Below are 19,383 nucleotides of genomic sequence, written 5' to 3'. Positions count from 1 at the left end.
GATAACAGATGGCTAGGATGTAAGCCTAGAGAAGCGAATGTTGCAGGGAAAATGAATGCTGACTGGAAAGTGATGTGATCGAGAGGATGATGGACGTATAGGTATCAGATACAGATGACAGGGAGGCCACTGTGTAAGGGGTGATGGGACTGGGCATTGGGGAAGAGATTAACCACACAGGATGTTGTGGTGGCTGCAGGAATGGAAGTCAAAAAACAGTATTGGAAATTAACCATAAAACAATTGTTCATGTTCTTGGAGTTCAAACTGCATGCCAGGTGTTGGGCTAAATGCTTTATCTCTACTGTTTCATCTAATCCTCACACTAGCCTTGTGAAGTCGGCATTATTATTAACCTAATTTCACTGATGAGAGTAAATGGCACACTTTTTGATACACTGCAGAACTCAGATGAGAATCCAGGTAGTCTGATTCCAGAGTTGGCATGCTTAACTAGATGCTCTATTGTTTCAGAGTTTAAAATATTAGTGCATGGGCGACGCACAGCCACTGCTGGTCTATATGATAGTTTTAATGCAAATTAGAAAAGACCAAAGGGCCCTGCCCACCACCCAGTGAAGTCCAGCCCCCTAGCTGCACAGTTTAGAGGGCGGTTGGCATCTCTGATCAAGGAATCACACGCTCCATCCTTCAGGTAATTACAGCCCTTGCAAGGGTACCTGCCTTGGATATCAGCCTCTATTGACCTTCTCAGCAAGGCACCTCCTTACAGTGCACAGACTTTACAACTATATGAGGGGGCTTTAAAAAATGAATGTATATGTATATTTTAGTTTTATCAGTCAAGTCTCATTCTCAAGCACTCTACACAGATATTCCCTGTTCCCTCTCCAGATCTATTCTCTACCCTTCTCCATTCTGCTCTGTGTTCTGAAAGGCTGACCCTTATGGGCTCCACCAATGGGCTTCCTTGCCTTCTCGCTTCCAGGTAGCTTCATCCAATGGGAGGCACCAGCCAGAAGTCCGAGGGAAGGAGAAGAGTGAGGCTGGGGTATTTTGTCCCCTGGCTGCCTCCGTATTGAGCCAGGAGCTTGGGTCCTCTCCTAAGGTCTCAGCTTGTCAGGCAGCCCTGTTCCACAGCTACAGAGAGAGTTCTCTCTCAAGGTTCTGGTGGCACTTCACCTCATAGCCCTTCCAGCCTAGAAGTGGTATAAGGCTCCCTGCTGTTGCTAGTCTTCATCATCCCTTGGTCACTCCCTAACTCTACCCACACTTCTGTAAATAGTCCCTGAATTAAAGTCCCCCCAATTTCCCTGTTTGAGTGAGCCAACTGTTTCCTGCCAGGACCCTCTCTGATACACAGCGGAAACAAACTTTGACCATCTTAAGCAAAAATGGAATTTAGGGAAGGCATTTTAGGAAGCACATGAAGGAAGATGGGAGGACCAGGGTTGGAGAACAAGCAGGAACCCAGGGACCTCTGGAAAGCTGAAGAGCAGGAATGACAGCTAAAGTCATTCAGTGGGAGGAGCTAAGGCCACCCACTGCCACTGCCCCCATGCCCACCAACTGTCCCTGTGTCCTTCAGCCACCTACTCAAGAGTGTCGAGGAGAAGGTCCGCTTGCCTGAGTCTACATCATACATCCCCAGGCTGAGCTGGAGAGTGGAGATGGGGGAATCAGGCCCCTCTGGCTATTGTGATAGGAATGGACACCACTACCCACCAAGACCACACCCAATGGGTGAATCCTTTAAAACAAGAAATCAGGATGCTAATAGGAAGCACCACCCCCAAAACAAGGACAAACATAGCTGTAAAAATTAATAAAATAATGTGAGACTGCCTTAACAATCCAATCCAAGCATCTGAAGTAACTTTTCCCAAAAGACAAAAGTTCATGCAAAGACAGGCACTTCTCAACAAGGATTCCAGTAGCAGAGAAGTACCATATCTAAAGGTCTTATAAATGAAAAGTCTTTATAGGGTTTCAAACTGGGTTAGGTATAAAGATGCTGGTTTCATCTTAACAAGATGCCATGTTTGTCCCTTTCTTAGAACCACCCATTCAATGGGTCTTCTGCCCAATAACCAGCCACTCAAGAACTAGAATATTCAGATACCAATAACTTCAAGTCAACTTATTGCCAGGAATTAATTGATTATATCAACTTGGGGCTAGAAACTGGCCCCAACAATTTTTTTTTAATCTGTTAGTCTCTTAAAGGTTATTCTTCAACTCTACCACCACTCCTTTGCTTTATTCAGATTTTGATTTTTACTAGTTGAAGATGTAGGAATAAAGAATACAGGTTTACTGTGAACTAAAGACAAACAGCTTATTGCAGAAGTTTAAAGATAATACTATTTTATTATATTTGTTGACTGTTGTATTTATAATTCACACAATTACTAAATCTAGCATAAAATTTAGACTACTTTTATAGCTCTCTGGAACCATGCTTTATCTCATCTCCAAAATTAACTTACTTCACAAAGACAGAGCTGATGAGTTATAAATTTCAACATATGCTTTACTTGTCACGAATGAAAGCAATACATATTCATAATTGTCCCCCAGAGGTTTCTTGATATAGTTACTGTTATCAGTAAGAGGAAATTATTTTTCTTCAAAATAAAATTACATGAATGCAACGCCTATAATTTTTTTTCTTTGCGGTACGCGGGCCTCTCACTGTTGTGGCCTCTCCCGTTGCGGAGCACAGGCTCCGGACGCGCAGGCTCAGCGGCCATGGCTCACGGGCCCAGCCGCTCCGCGGCATGTGGGATTTTCCCGGACCGGGGCACGAACCCATATCCCCCGCATCGGCAGGCGGACTCTCAACCACTGCGCCACCAGGGAAGCCCAACGCCTATAATTTTTAATTGAGAATATGTATTCTGGTAAGTTAGGTTTGTTGGTTGTATATACAGATATTTTTATTTCCAAAATATTAATTTATTGGATAAATGTGGAGTAAATAGAACACTGTCCAGGCCAACTAGAAGGTTTCCAGAGCTGCCAGTGAGATGCTTTTGTTTAGCATGACAATGTGATAAAAATTGAGATGGGTTTTTATGATACAATAGGCATTTAAGATTTTCTTTAATTCAAGATGTAACTTGTCACATATGCTCATAGGTCTTATAAACTTCTTGTCTTGATGACATACACATAAAAAGATAGTAAGAACAAAGTAGAAAAGATCTACAGTTTTTATATATGTAATTGTCTGTGGTTATGTTCTCAATCAAATACTCCTATAATATGTCATCTTATAAAACAAATATGAATGCTACTGCTCTAAATATGTACAAATTTAATGGCCTGCAATACTTGCTAGTTGCCTGGTGGAGACAAGGAAGAAAGTAGATCTAGCCCTTCTTTTCAAGGAAGTGATAATACCTATAAATCTTCCTCTTCCAATTTCAAAAACATGCATCTTTCCCTAACAGTCTTTGTTGTTCAAAGCCATTGACCAGATTTTTCTAAATGAATTGGGAGGCTGTCAGCAGTTTTAATAACCAATATCTGCACAATCAGATCACCAGGTACGATATAGTAATTAATGTGTCTTGGTATCCTGGATACCTAGAAATTCATGGCCAAGAAGAAGCTATTGCCTTTCACTGGCTTCTCACAGTCTGTACTGCCCATTTCTAAACTGGGTTGTAGAAAGAGGCTGGTCCACTCAGCCTCCTGACTTCTCTGACTGCACATGCTCCATGCGAATAAATGGAAATGGGGCCACTGTTCTCCTGTGTCAGGACACGGTCAGCGTAAGTAGGAATACCAACTGGCAGGCATGTAACATCTAGTGAGTTCCTAGTCCAGAGCTGCTTTCTCTGCTAGATCAGGTGGCAGGTGGCAGGTGGCAGAAAAAGAAATATCCTGAAAGTTCATTTGCTATTTGCAAGTCAGGGAATACTACTGGACTAGAAGAATGGTCTACTGCTGCTTTAGAGAGTATTTCATAGACATTTTGAGGATGCTGATTTCCTAGAAAGGAAAAGCTCTGATTTCTGTACTGCAGTATATAAAAAGTTATTGCCAAATTCAACCTGGGTCTGTGGTTTCCAAATTTTTTTTGGGGGGGGGAGGGCGGTGGGAAGAACTACATATTCTGTGATTGCAGGTCTCATCTGTCTTATTCACCTTAGTGCCTGACATATAGCAACCATTAAATAAATGTTTCTTAAACAAATGAATAATTAAATGAAAAAGTAAATGAGCAGTAGATTTTTTTTTATGGCAGTGGTAGACAAATTCATTTTGAAGAGTTTTTCTGGGTCTTTGTGGTTAAAAGCCTAAAGGAAGACCGTTGAAAGTGATTCTTTTAAATGCAGCTAAATTTTGCTTAAGCAAAACCAAAATATGAAAATCTGGGTTCACAAAACAAATTAATTAAAAGGTGATTATATGCTTCACAATTACATGGGAATATGACTTAATGCAGGGTATTCCTAAATGCTGGCCCATGGTGTTTTCTCAGGTTCTCGCTGAAAGGAGAAAAATCAGCTCAGTGTATTGTTCTAAAGAACTGTCCTCTATTCACAAATTGACCTTCCTCCATTTCTGTGGTTAAAATATTTAACAACAACAAAAAGATAATGAAACTAGTCTCTACTTCCAGTTAATTATTCCTTTTTAATGTTCTTAAATTTGCCAAAATAAAATTGTCAACCCTAAATTGGTTCCCCAGCTTTTTGAAAAATACTTTATTGGTTTGTGAAATCCAAATAAGATTCATTTTATAAAAGCATACAGCATTTTTAAAGAAACCTACATATTGAATAAAGGACGATAGTGTAACCTGGGCCTTAATTACCCATGATAATAACAGTCAACAAGTTTTGAGTCGGTGCTGAGTACTGCTCTCAGGCCTTTTTAAAAATGGTGTTAATCATCTAAATTTCATAGTAGCCCAAGGAGAAAATATTATTTTTATCCCTATCTTACAGATGAGGAACTCTAGACACAAACAGTCCAGTCCTTGCCCCAAAAGATAGAAAATACAGCCAGTAAAATGGTAGAGATGGCCCCATATATTCTTAAATTACAAAGAAACTGAGCCATGTGACACTACAACCAATAAAAAAAATTGGTTGTTAATATAGTCTAATGATTATAGAAATGGCATTTCAGTCAGCATACAGATTATAAACTCCTATCCAAGACTCATAGTATTTTATATTTAAATCAGAATCCTCCCAATCTTACCTTAGCAACAAAATTCTTGACCTATTTTTAGCTTCAGTATTTACACAGATACTGCTTCAAGCAACATCCTTGTTTCTTAAGCTCTATTCTATTAGCAAATACCAGAAAACAAAACAAGAAAATATGATGTTTCTAATGGGGCATTTCAACCAAGTAGGGGGTGAAAGCACAACACCGGTAAATCTAGCTATCAGGATTAGGCTAATTTAGGGAAAATTCAACCTTATAGCGAACAAATCAAAAGGTATATTTCTGTCCACTTATTTAAAAAAAAAGTATAAAAAACCCAGTTTCCAAATGCTACAAAAGTATTACACTCCAGATTTTTTTTAAAAGGCTTTAAAAAATAAATTTAAAAAGTATTACTACCCTAGCTTCCAAATGTAGGGTCTTATTTAAAATGAGATCACAAACTTTAGTGGGAACTCACATATTCCTCTGCAGAGTCAGAAATCCAAATATAACATCAATTGGGCAAAGAGGTAAATTAGTAAGTATAATCCATAATAAATGAAAAGCAAAACTAGACTTTTTGATCACAATGCCAAAAATTTTTTTTCCCAAGTTATCCGCAAACTGGAATCAAAGACAAAAATTTTGGCTTTCAAAGTCTATCATACTCTTGTAATGGTAAAAATGATTTGGCAGGTTAAGGATAGGTTTCTAATCATCCTATCTTTTACTTAACACCATTTACCAAAATACTGCACTGCGTTAAGGGAGTTATCTCAATGGCAACGAAAAAGAGATCTTAACACTAATAAGTTCTGGGTCCCTCAGAAAATATCAGTGAATCTAGAGCTTATGCTGTTTAAGGAAATTTTGTGGATTTCCACCCCTCAATCCTGACAGCTGGGGTGTGCACATCCGATCTGAATACTTTGTTAGGCATACAGGAACCGAATTTCTGACACTGCAGGTAACTCCTGCACAAACTCTTCTTTCAACTTTCTGGCATCTGGTCAAGTACCCATCCCTAGTCCACATGCCCTAGAAAAACACAGGAACCAGTTCTAGGACGTGGTTATCCACCTAGCACCCCACGCTCCACCCCGAGACTACTCGCCTCCCGCCCTAGCTCAGCCCACCCCGGCCAGCCCAGCCCGGCGGAGCCGGACCCAGCCTACTACAGTCCTACTGCTCCGGCTCTCCGAACTTCCCCCGCCCACTCCGTCCACGTGAACGGGGACCGCGCCGCGGTCCACCAATCAGCAGCCACCTCGCCCAGGATCCGGTCTCCAACGATCCCCTTTCAAAAAGTCAGCTTACACCTCCCGCCTCAGTCCCGCCCCTTTCCTACCTCCCCGCCCCTCTGGTCCCTCCCACCTCCCCAACTACCGGTTCCCCTCCTCTCCTCCCGTTGCCCCCTCCCGCTCCCAGGCTTCGCCCCGCCCAACCCAGGACAGAGCACTCGCCCTCTTCTCGCGAGATCTGAGCGTCCCCCGCAGCGGCCGTCCGCTTCCCCTTCTCGTCTTCCCACCCCCCTCCTCCCAATCTCTCCACTCTCCGGCTCTCTTCCCTCCCTCCTCCCCCCTCCACCCTCTGGGCCGGATCTCGTCTCGCTGAGGCGGAGGAGGAGAAGGAGGAGGAGGAGGACGTTCGGCCTGCGCAGTGAGATGTTTGTCCGTCGCCGCCGCCGCCGCCATCGCGGAGGAGCGCGATAAAGGGAGCCGAGCCGGGCGTGAGGGGCACCCCGTGGAGCCGCCGCGCCAGCGCAGCCCCCCAGCCAAGCCCGAGACGCCGGAACCCGAGCCGCCGCCGCCACCGCCGCGGCCGCCCAGGGGCCGGCCAGCTCCCCAGCCCAGCCCGTGGGCCGCGCCGCCGCCCCCAGCGTCGCCCCTCGCCTGCCCGCCCGCCTTAAATGTGACACCGGCGCCTCGGAGTGCGACCCGAAGCCGCCGCCGGGGAGGGGACGAGCACCATGTCGAATCTGAGCAAAGGCACGGGCAGCCGGAAGGACACCAAGATGCGGATCCGGGCCTTTCCGGTGAGTCTCTTCTCGGAGCCTGGGACCCCGGGTTAGGGGCCCGGCCAAGAGCCGCACGCGAGGCCCGGGCTGAACTCCCCCAACAGGCCGCAGGCCCGGCCTCCCCTCCCCCACGCCGCCGGCCGCGGGGCGCTAACCTTCCCGGCAACTGGGCGGCGCGGGGCCCCGGCGCGGCCGCCCTCCCGGGCCGTTCCCCGCGCCCGTCGCCCGAGTCTGGCGCCGCTCCCCCGCCCCGGAGCTGCGCCTCCGGTCGCCCTGCGGGCGTCGGCTGCGGCTGGGGCCCCTTCGCCGGTCCCAGATTCTCCCCACGCTCCTGGGGTGTAGGCCCAACCCCTAGTACTCCGCTCCCGCTCGGTTTCCGGGACTCCCAGCCCTGCAGGTATGGGGACTGTCCAAGTCCTTCTTGTTTGGGGGGTGTGTGTAACTTTTCACGTGGGATTTCGCTGCGGTTGAAAAAAATCACCCAGCCTAAAAGATGGCCAGCCCAACGATGAGGGGGACTGTCCTCTCCCGCTCTTCCCCTGTTCAGGAAGGGCTATGCCATCCACCTGCCCCCCACGCAGTGACAATGGTTCCACGTAATGCTCCATAGTAACATACCAACAACGTTCTGTGTGTTTACAGCATCTTTTATCCACAAGCTTCCAAAGCACTTGACAAACTCTCTTGTGCAGGAATTGCCTTGCCAATCAAAGGGAAATAAGAGAAAACAAATTGGACGGTTGGTTCTCCATTTCTTAGCCATGGAATCCCAAAAGAATGAGTAGTCACCACCCTGAGTTGCTTTACTCTTAGGGACAGCAAACGTAGTCTGTTTAGAAACTTATTCTTTTTTAGCATTACGTTGAGTCATATCCTTGCAGTGTTTAGTATATGGGGTATAACTTTGGATGTCATATCTGGTTCAGATAGCCAATGGCAAGCAATTAAAGTGTACTATTGGAACAGAGGAGCTGGACATACTTGCTCATGTCGCTACAGTAACAGGTATATGTCAAGATAGACAAACTAGCAATGGAAAAGAAGATTTTAAAACAGTAAAACTAGAGAAAGAACTTGGGTTTCCTTTCTTAGAATCACAAACACAGTATATCATGCAAGGAGGGAAAAGAGGGTTTGTATTCACTTCATGAAGCATGCTTTTTCTAAAGTGTAGTTTGCACTTTAGAGGGAAGACTTATTAATATAATTGTCCTAGTTGAGTAAGAAAGCGACCCAGAGAACTCGAGGACCTCTCTGAATTCTTAAAATTTAGAAGAAGGAAATACACCTTATGCAGAACTCTGAAGTTGTAATAATAAATATTAATATCAATGTGAAGAGTCTTCAGGGTTTATGTAAATAAATGTAGGATATACTCAGGAGATAAATGTTTTGATGCTCATTAAAGGGATTTTATATCTTTGAAGTTTTTTTCCTAAGTAATCATGAGAAAGTACAAAGAAAGTGAGAAATGTTGACAGAAGAGAACTGATGAACTTCATGTGCACGTTTTTCCTTATAATGAAACAATGAACTGGGTTTATGATTTTGTGAGTAATGTTAGTTCTCCTGCTAAACCAGTTCTGAATATTTTTAGCAGAATCTAGAATTACTCAGAATTTTAAATAGTTTAGTACAAGAATTTTTTAAGAAAAAATTAGCTATTCTTAAAGTCTGAGTTCTTCTAATTCAGATTATTACTAAAATGTGGAGTAGTTCACATCTGACATCAGCTTACTTATGTGGATATTCTGATTAACCAGTTGTACCTTTATGTGTAGTCAACTCTTTGATCTCTTGGTTTTGCCTGTTCCTACCTGTTCTTCCATTCCTTCATTCATTCAACAAATATTACTGATGACTGTGTGCCAGGCACTGTCCTAGGGTCTTGGGATATATCGGTATAGCTTGAAAGACCAGTATCCCTCCCTTCTGGATCTTGTATTGTTGGGAGGAAGTGGTGGGAGAGAATTTCATTATTCCTTTAGCTGAAGAGTATAATAGTATGTGACAAGTTACCACATACTACTGAAACTGTTTTTTTTTTAAGCAGCATTATGGTCATGAGCTAGTTTAGACCCTTTCTGTCTAAAACTTGTTGCCCTCAAAGTTTTTCTAAAATCCTTAAATGAAGTTTGTAAGTGGCTAGTGTTTGATATTCAGTACTTAATATCTGCTAATTTTTAAAAGCATTAAGATTTTTTTTATTTCATAAGTATTAACATCACTCATAAGTAGTTCCTACTGAAAAGAACCGTTATATTTTTTAATGTATAACTTTTAAAGTCATAGTTCTTTGAACCTTCATTCAGGATGGATACATACCTCAGTGGTGTGGTATTTCACTGATTAATTTGGTAACTGAGTGCTTCTAGACCTTCAGAATTTTTTTTTTTATTCCAGGTTAGCAGTCTTTTACAGAACTATAGTCTCCATGGATTGCTAGTCAGAAGTAGTAAATGCATATTATTCCATAAAGAAAATATTATGTTCATATGTACTCGTGTGTGCATACTTAAAACTGTTGTATTTTACATTACCATTTGAGATAGACAGTTACTCTAAGGGAAATTGCAGTGTAATCGAAAGCCTCAAGTGCTCTTTTTAGAGTGTGTTTTATAAAATTGGTGTGTAAAAAGTATAAAAATATGTTTCGGGATTGTTTTGTTTTCATTGCAAAATAGTAAGTGAAGGCACAGGATATTTTGTAAATGTGTAAACCTACTCCAGCTATAGTCCCATCAGTAAAATCAGTTTCTGAGAAATTGGTTCTTTTTAAGGTGGGAAACAATGAAGAGCTTTCTGCACTTATAGATTGGTGATGGAGGAAATATTTATTCCAGTTTGTAAACTTTCCTGCAGTGGACAAAATACATATCATTTCACATCTTTTGGGGTTTTTTGGTACCCAAAGTAACAGCAAGGGCCACAAAACTTTTTTAAGGAAGAAGTCTGTAGTTGGGAAACTTCTGGAAACGATATGGATTTGGACCAAAGAATGCTGCCCCCAGAAGTTCCTGGTCCTCTTTCCTTGCTGTTGCCATGTGTCTCACTCCTGAGCTTTTATTCCACTATGTAGGATTAGTTGCTGTCAGGTGAACCTTTTGTCCTTATCTTTGAAAAGCCATTACTCACCATCTGTACTGTCCACTGTCCACGTGGGCTTGAAAAGCTTGATTGGTTTGGAGGGGATATGGTTGAATGGAAATACTGGTCTCTCCTCTGATTTGCCTTCTTGTCTGAGCCTTCAGAGTTTAGGAGACGTGTTATGAAAGTGATTGTCTTTAGAGTGTGATCTGGAAATGGTTTCAGTTTTTGGTTTATAGAAGCATGCTAAATCATGATAATGAATCTCTGGTTGTAGTGTCCACTCCATAGTTCTAGATGGGCTTCACAGAGCACCACCTGTGTGGCGTGAACAGTTACTGATGTAGAAGTTATTGTTAGATGGAACCCGCAAAATGACTGAGATTAGAAAGAGATGAATTTTAAGATCATTTGTGATGTACTTAAATACTTAAGAGGACAAGAATTTAATGAGAAATGGGGACAGTTAATGTTTTTTTTTTTTCCTGGCTATAGTGATATTTGCTAGATATGGAGGAACAGCGTTGATCTTCAAAATAGGTTTCTCTTAGGGAAAGTAGTTGTTGCCTAGAACTAGCTGGACTATACATAGAGAAAGCCTGAATAATAGTTTTGGAAATCACACAGGGCGGGGAATTAACTATAAGTTTGTTTTGCATTCTCTAGTGTTTTGTTACAGAGATGTTATGGAGTAAGATATAACATTCATTAAAGTGTTGCTTTCACTTAGACTGATTTTGTTCTATTTAATGGTTTTAGGACAGTCAGCTGTGTTGTAGCTGTTAGTACCTCTCAGGCTTTAGAAGTTTAAAAATAAAAAGATAAAGTAGTTATCTATAAAAGTATATATTTTGCGTTATCTCCCTAGAAAGTTCACAGGAGCCAAGAAAATTATTACTGCCAAATTATTAATACTAAAGTTACTGAATTTGAAACAATTTTAGTAGTATAGAATATAATGTGAGAATTTGGCCTTTTAAATAATACACTAGTCACAAAGTTCTTTCAAACAAGATAGAGAAAGTGTCATTTGTTTGTACATCATTCATTCATTAAATGTAGCTAAGTAATAATAGCATTTCTCTATTTCAACAAGAATATATAATTAAGACTAGAAAAAGTAGTATGTCTTCCCTTTGTGTTATAAATTGGGAGACCTTAGAGATAATTTTTTGCTGTTATCTTTATTCAAGAGTATCTGGGTGTTAACAGTTTTGTTAGATTTTTATAAAAGTTATTGGACAATTTGTAGTTTTAAATAATGGAACTTTGAAAATAGTTCTTGTTTGTCCATTGTAAAGTCAGCAAAAAAGTAAAAGTGCTACTAGTAAGAAATCACTGAGATAAAACATGAAGTACATTTAGTGTCTTTCTATTGTGAAAACTATTCAGTAGTAGTCTGTCAAAGCTATGAATTCATTTTAGTAGCTTTTCTAATTAGAAAAGTGATGCATATTCATGATAGAAAATTTAATAAATATCTAAACTTATAAGTAAGGAAATAAATATCACCTGTAACCCTGCCACTTGGAAATAAGCCATATTAACATTTTGATGTGTTTCCTTTTAATCTTTCATAAATGTATAAGCACACAGTAAAACTGAGGTACGACCTTTTCATATGCTGCCTTTTAAAAAATATATAGTATCTCACTGTACATTTATTTCCATGTTAAATATATAGAAAACATGATTTTGGATGACTGGGTAATACTCTCCAGTACCTTGGCTTATATATTTCCCTACTGACAGGTATTTTGATTGATTCCAGTGAATTCGTATTTTCTCTGTTATAAAGAATGCAACTGAGACTATTTAGGCACATAAATATTTGAGCCCATCCATGATTATGGAATTACTGGGCTCGACATAATTGATACATATTACCAAATGGACCTCCAGAAGGGTAGGAGTAATAATAGTACCACTCACCGAATGCTTATATGCCATACAGTTGTTCTCTGTACTTTGCATGTGTAAACTAGGCTGCGGTCCCTGCCCAAAGCTTATACCAGACACCCTTTTGAACCTGGAAGTACTTAGCATAGTGTTAGACACAGTGTGGGTGGTTAGTGAATGATCGATTAAATGAGAAACTAGCCCTTTAAGACAAACCATAGAAATTCATTACTTAGGTAAATCGATGCAGGTAGTACTCCAAAATGTTTGAACTCTTTTCAGCTGTAAGTGAAGTCTTAATTTGTAGGTCATTAATGATCATGTGGCACTTCCCTTAAAGGTTAGTCAGTCTAATCTCTTGAAACTGTAATGACTTGAAAGTAAAGGTAGTATGTACTGGCAGTAACCTTGGATTGGCGTGTCAGAAGACTTAATCTCTGGCCTAGTCTTTTCTGTTTACTAGCTGTACTCTACATTTTTTCCTTCCACCATGACACCTTCCTCCCAGCCTGTTAACTATACATGGTGATCCCCTACTTCCATTGCAGGTTGACTACCCTGTATCATCAGCCTGTTCTGTGAATTCTTTTCATCTGAAATTTACCTTTGCCCTGAGGATACAGGCTTATATTCTTGAATTGAGGTATCTTTTTTCCTTATAATCCTTGAATCACTGGGCCCAGATGCCATTCATTGCCACATCTGTGATCCTCTTGTGTCTTGGGCCCTCGTGAACTATTTTTTTGAGTGCTTCTTGTGACCATCTCCTAACTTCGTACATATGCTCCCTCAGTCACTGAAGACTTCAATACCTTATTCACAGACATTCTCTGTAGCTTAAATTGTAACTTTATCCAGTGCATGTGGGCAGAGTCATTCTTCTATTCATTCTAAAGTATGTTTATTGTGTGTTCCTACTAGAGGTCTGGCACTAAATATACAGTGATGATCAAACAGATCTGGCCTCTTCTGTATTACAGTGATCTTCACTTTGTCTTGGAGCTCGTCATCCTGCTACTTTAGAAATCTTAAACTTCAATATTACATTGTATCCTAGCTCCTTCATTTATTAGATGTAGGACTTGAGCAAGTCACTTAACTTCTGCCTGTTTTGTTCTCTCTTTTGTAAAAGGGAGAAAACAATATAGTACCTACCTCATAAGATGGTTGTAAGGATAGAGTTAATACATATAAAGCTCTTAGTGTCTGGCACATAGTAAGCATTATGAATAAATACAGACTGTTGTTATTTCATTATTCTATCCTACTTGCTGCTTGTTTCTTTCTCACGTTAAATGTGCTCTTGGATTTCAAGAAGACCCCTTGCATTCTCCCAGGCTGTGGCGCCTGTTGCTAGTTGCCCCTTCTTTCCTGCCTCCCAGAGCGAGGCCAGAAATATCAGCAAAAAGCATCTTGAACCATTCCATTCATCTGCCTTCACTGCTCATATTTTTTAGACTATTGTGCACTCCTGGAGAAAATTCCAAGACTGTGGTCTCTAAGCTAGTTGGACTCTCAGTGCCTCTGGGCGATATTTTTGTGTCCCTGGTAAACTCCCTCTCCCCTTTCCTGCATGAGCTATTTCAGACTTTAATCACTGTCCTTAAGCTCTTTATTGAGAGTTCTCTTATCTCTCTTTTTCTGGAAACTTAACTACTAAAGTTATCTTGTGTAAGCTTCTCTTTCAGTTATATTCATTAACCTGTATCTTTACTCATTCTCAGCTCCTTCCCTTGGGTCTCAGAGAAGGAAGATGTTCCTTTTTCTGTCTTCCCTACCATGGTAACTACCATACCATCTCCCTTCATAGCCAAAATTCTTCAAATAGTCAGTATCTCCTTTATTAGAACATGATTTTCTTTAGAGGAGGCAGCAGGTCTTTTTGTATTGATCTTTCTCAGTGCTGCACAGTAGTAGCCAACAATGTTGAATGAATAAACTGACAAGACTCTGGTTTGTTTTCTCATCTTTAAGATGGGAACTGTGGCAATCTTTCTCACAGGTTAATTGTGAGGGTTAAAAGAAATAATGTCAGAAAGTGCTTGCTAATAAACAGTGGCATCATTGAGACAGTTAAAATGATTTTCTAATCATAAAGTTAGTATTTTCAAGTAAAAGTAATATGTTTCATGTAGGACATTTATTTTCAAACTCTTACAGGGTCTCCAGGACCTAGGAGGAGTGGAGTAGGTATCTTCAGAAGTTTCCCTCTCTAGTCATTTAGAGCAGTTTGTACATTGCTCTATGTGTAGAAGATTTCTTTTTAAAAAGTTCTCTAACTATTGCTTTAAAATCACTGTCATTAATCAAGCCTTTTCAAAGTTGAGGAGAGTCCTACTTTCCCAAGTTGGTAACATTAACCAACTGAGAAATTGAGAACTGATCCTGTAGTTGTTGTAACCACTAATCCAGAGCTTTTGCTGCTAGAAGAGCTTTTGCTCTTTATTTTTTTAAGTCAATTTTAAAGTTGAAAATTAAGTAAAATTTCTTAATTTGACTTCCATTTATCTAGTGATCATTGAGAAAGGAATGGACCTGAATTTGCTCTTTAAATGAGAAAGGTTACTGCTAAGCAAATGAATAAAGACTTCAAAGGGATATCTTTTACCTACTTTAAGAAAATACAAGATTCCTTAGAGATGGTTTTCTATAAAAGCAAGCCGTCATTGCTAAGAGGAATGCTTTAACGTACTGATTGCAAGTCATCCTTATCTAAAGCAGCTCTTAACTGAGCAACACTTAGCCTCTTCTATTTGCCCTGTCCTCTTGAAAGTAATCATGAAAAATTCTTTTTCTCCTTCCCTTTTCAATTTATTTAATAGTATGAGAAGTTGCTTTATAAGATGAGTAACTACAACTTGTTCAGTGTCTACCTTGTGTTAGGCTCTTTGAACTATAATTATCTCAAATTCTCAGAACAATCTTTAGATGTTACTTCTGTTTTAAATCTATCCTGGGGCTCAGAGAGACATAGTAAAATATGTGTATTACATATATACCTATGGAAGGGCAGAGCTGGAATTCAGATCCCAGGTGTATCTGTCTCAAAAATTCATGTTCTTTTCATTACACCACACTGCCTTAATTATATTCCGTTAAGAATTTGCTAGATTCTGAAATATTTACTTTCATAATAGGAATATATTGGAAAGTTAATTCTAAGCTTGCCGTTTAAATGATTACCCAGGGACAGATCTAGGGCCCCTGAAGCTTATACACTGCAGTACTCTCTTTATAAAAAGGATTCAAAATTAGTTTCCAGATCTTGGAAGGAGCTTTTGCAAGCTTTAAACCTCACTAGATTCAAAGTATATGCACCTCTCATAAGAGAATACATGTTATAAAAACTTTGAATACATGTTATAAAAACTTTGAATCGATGGATGCCTATGTTGTTCAGTAAAATTTTAATATATAAATTGCTTAAGGGGGTCATAGTGTGTATTGAATAAAGCAGTCAAAATCATAACCAATAGGAAGGATATATTAGTTGACGTATTTCTTAGTTAACACTTTCCTTTTTAAGTTAAAGACTGATAGTACACATTTTTAAACTTTTTTCAATTAGAAATTTATCTTGTAAATATATGTTTAGGGCTTCCCTGGTGGCGCAGTGGTTGAGAGTCCGCCTGCCGATGCAGGGGACACGGGTTCATGCTCCGGTCCGGGAAGATCCCACATGCCGCGGAGCCTGCACGTCCAGAGCCAATGGGAGAGGCCACAACAGTGAGAGGCCCGCATAGCGCCAAATATATATATATATATATGTTTAGAAAAAAGTGATTTTATGTCTTTCAGAATGTATTAAGAAGTAGTAGGTTAAACAATGAAATGAATTTTGAAGTACGAAGATCAGGTAGTTTAAAATAAGCAAATGAGACATGAAAGAAGTGTATTATTTTGATGAACGTTACCATTAGCCAAAAAAACAAGTAATTTATTTGGTCCTATTTGTTTTCATAGTTTAATTTTTAAGAGCCAGAAAGGACTTTAGAGAGAATATGTTCTAATCTTATTTAATACATGGGGAAGTGGAGAACTGGAGAGGGTGATTTTACCCAAAGGATACTTACAGCTTGAATTTATGGAAGAACCATGACTAAAAGCCTTATTTCTGGTTAAAAGCTCTTTTCTCTAGACCAAACTGAAATAAGCATATAGCCTTAATAATTCAGTGTTAATATTAGCCTGTTAATTATAAATTGATTTTGTAATATCAGACACTCAGGTGATTTGAGTTGACATGGTGTAACAGAAGGGTCCTTAGCTCAGGACACATGGATTCCTTCATTGCTCTAACTAGCTGAGTGATTGTGGATAAGCTACTTAGCTTCAGTTTCTTCATTTGTAAAATGAAGAGATTTTAATTTGGGGTTTTCTTAGGCTTATTTCCACTCTTAAAATTTCAGTCTAGAAAGCGAATGCTGGTGTGTTCTCCTTTGCTTTAAAACATTTTGTGATGTTGCAAATGTCACCTATCTTTTCAGCCTTAGAATAAGAATGTTATATTTCAGTGGTGATGATTAAATGCTAATATGAAGCAGTGGAAAAGTTAGCTATGTGCTTACATACTTCTTTTTGTGTAAGTTGGTAGTTTTAGAGAAATTTTGAGATTTGATATCAGATTTTTGTAGTAATTTTATGTTATAGGCCTTTTGCTGTCATATCACATTTAGTTTATGGTTAGGTTCATTCAAAGACAGAGCTAACTGTGGCAGTTTGTATTGTTTTACATGTTTTTTTCTCTTTGGAGTGTGTGTAGCTGATTCTGGTATAAACTACTTTGTTATTGTCCAACAGTTTTATACATCTTTACACTTTATCATAGTTTTAGAAAAACTGGGTTTATCCATTTCAAAAAATATAGCGATGTAAGCTAAAGAGAACAAAGTATTGTCATTTTTTATTAAAATTCATAGTTTTAGATTGTAGGATAGAAATATGGAACTCAAACATGCACTTAGATATGAAGTATTTTTTGTCTGTAGCATTACTACTACTACTTTGAGATTCCATCCAGAAATATATGATTCTTGCTTTTCTATTATTTTTTTTTCCAGATGAATGTTTAAGAACTAGTTTATACACGAGCCCTTACTATTATTGAGATTTAATAGTATATTGAGAAATACAGCAAATGTTTTTATAATTTTAAAGTGTTGATCTTACAGATGTAATAACTAATCTTCTTAACAGGGAGAGTCTCTATGTTTGAAGAGTTCTAGTCAAGATGAATATTGTATTCTCTGGATAAAACGTGTTTCAGGGTGCCAATAACATCTCTTTATATCAGCGAAAATAGCACCAATAGGAGAGTGACAAACTTCTTGACTCGGAGAATACTTACGATTGCATATTATTTTTTGTGGTCATCATCAGACTATGAAATGTTACATATACATTTTTTCACATATGCAAAGACCATTCACAGAGATATCGTTGAAGGAATATTGTTAGTACTCTTAAGTCACTTGTGACTTAACTGAACTTTAACAGGCTAATGTGAAAGCTTGAACTTAGTCTTTGAAAGAAATGTTCCAGATTTTTAAATTGATTTTTGAACAGCCTACTCATGTTGAGAACTGAAATGCAGATTATAATAATTGAATCGTCTGTTGATGATTTAACTGTCTCATTGTAAATGTTACTGTTCTGTAATTTAGTGATATTAGAGGCCAGTTGAGTGTAGCTCAGCCTTAATTGTGATTTCATAGCATTTTCCCGGGCTACTATGCTTTTCTAATTGATAATTGTCATTATCAGTCGTTACTTTCGGCAGCACAATTCCAGCACAGAAGGCTGTATGTTTCTTCCTTGTAGTAAAGAAAAAGAAATTTATTGAGCAAGTGATGTGTGTCGGATGCTTTCACAAACTTTCTTAATTGCCATACAATACACCATTTTCTCCCATTTCTCTTGTTACAAGCAGATGAGGAAAGTGAAGTTTGGAAGGTTAAATAACTTGCCCAAAATCTGAATGTGTCCCACTGGGCTGTTTCCTCAAAGCTTGGATCTTTGGCTATCTTTTGATGGTTGAGGATGTTTAAAAATTAACTGATGAATAAATGGGATTATTGGAGATGTCATAAGTCATTGTGTAGCCATTGGTCATCAAATAGGTTCATCATCATTACTAACTCTAACGGGACTGCATTCAAATCAACTAAGAATCATAACATGTATTAAAAAGGATACAATAAAATAAGGGAACAGAGACTTGATATTAGTCTAAGGTGCTTATAATCTGGGAGGGAACTTCCTTACAAAATTTATGGCTTAGTTGTATTTATCTAGAATATTGCTATTCCTCAGATATTTGTACCAAAGCAGCTGTTTTGAGGCTGAAGCTCAAAATTAAGATCAAGCATTTTTCCTTGTTTATTTTTTTTCTAGCTGTGTCATTCTGAATTGCCTGGAATTTCAAATTCTCACCCTTTTCCCCCACCCACCCTGTTCTAAATTTCTTGTAGAAAATTATTCACAGGGGACTAAAGACTTTTTGTCCTTTGTATGTAGTGGATGTGAAGAGTACAGTTCTCTTCCTTTTAGTTTTAATTGGCTAATGCTGTAGTTCTCCAGCTCTCAGTAATTACAGAACCTTCAAGATGTGTAAGTGTATAATAGACTGACATCCTTTTAAATGCAGCATTTTGAAGGTTTATGTTTTTATATCTTTTAAGTAATGTAGATGAAAAACCAGAGATGTTTGTGAAAGAAAATAAAGATTGTTAGTGTTATTTTTGTTATTGATACTTACTAGTGAGGGGATTATAATCCTGGATTGGGGACAGGGAAGTGGGCAGAAGTCACTTTTAAAAAATAAAGTCTTGTTTGGTTTCTAAGAGGTCTCACTAAACCATGGACATTTAAGAATACTCAATTATATCTTTCCTTTGAAAAAGAGCTTTTGTTTCTTTTCTTGCTAAATGAATTTACTTTGCTGAACACTTTGTAACTTGAGCTTGTTGGGGAAAGATGCAATATATATCTAAAATAAGCAGACATTAAATGTTTGTGTATATACGTATGTGTGCATTTTATCATTTTATTGTTTTGCTGAAGCATTGTTACCAGATCCCTTCTTGAGTGTATTTGTAGTTATTGCAACCTGAGTAAATCAGTTTCATCAATGGGATTAAAATCCTGCTCAAATACTTTGGAATATTACTTTAAAGTGTTAGGGCTTTTAAATGACTCTGAGTGAAGTCTAGAGTGATGTTTTTAATGGTTAACATTGATGACTTAGA

General features: G+C 39.0%; 1 protein-coding gene across 1 annotated transcript in view; it reads left to right on the top strand.

The window, feature by feature from the left end:
• The first annotated feature begins 6,747 nt into the window (after positions 1-6,747).
• Positions 6,748-19,383, top strand: part of CUL3 (cullin 3) — a 97,480-nt gene continuing 84,844 nt past the window's right edge. The window contains exon 1 of the mRNA XM_082841822.1: positions 6,748-7,168. Coding sequence (XP_082697948.1) covers positions 7,103-7,168 — 66 coding nt within the window. The 5' untranslated portion in view covers positions 6,748-7,102. The remainder of the gene's footprint in view (positions 7,169-19,383) is intronic.

This window comes from Leucopleurus acutus (genome assembly GCF_964270905.1).
Source record: "Leucopleurus acutus genome assembly, chromosome: 6".
Lineage (NCBI taxonomy): Eukaryota > Metazoa > Chordata > Mammalia > Artiodactyla > Delphinidae > Leucopleurus > Leucopleurus acutus.
Note: the sequence above shows the minus strand (reverse complement) of the source record. Positions and strands in the feature narration are given on the sequence as shown.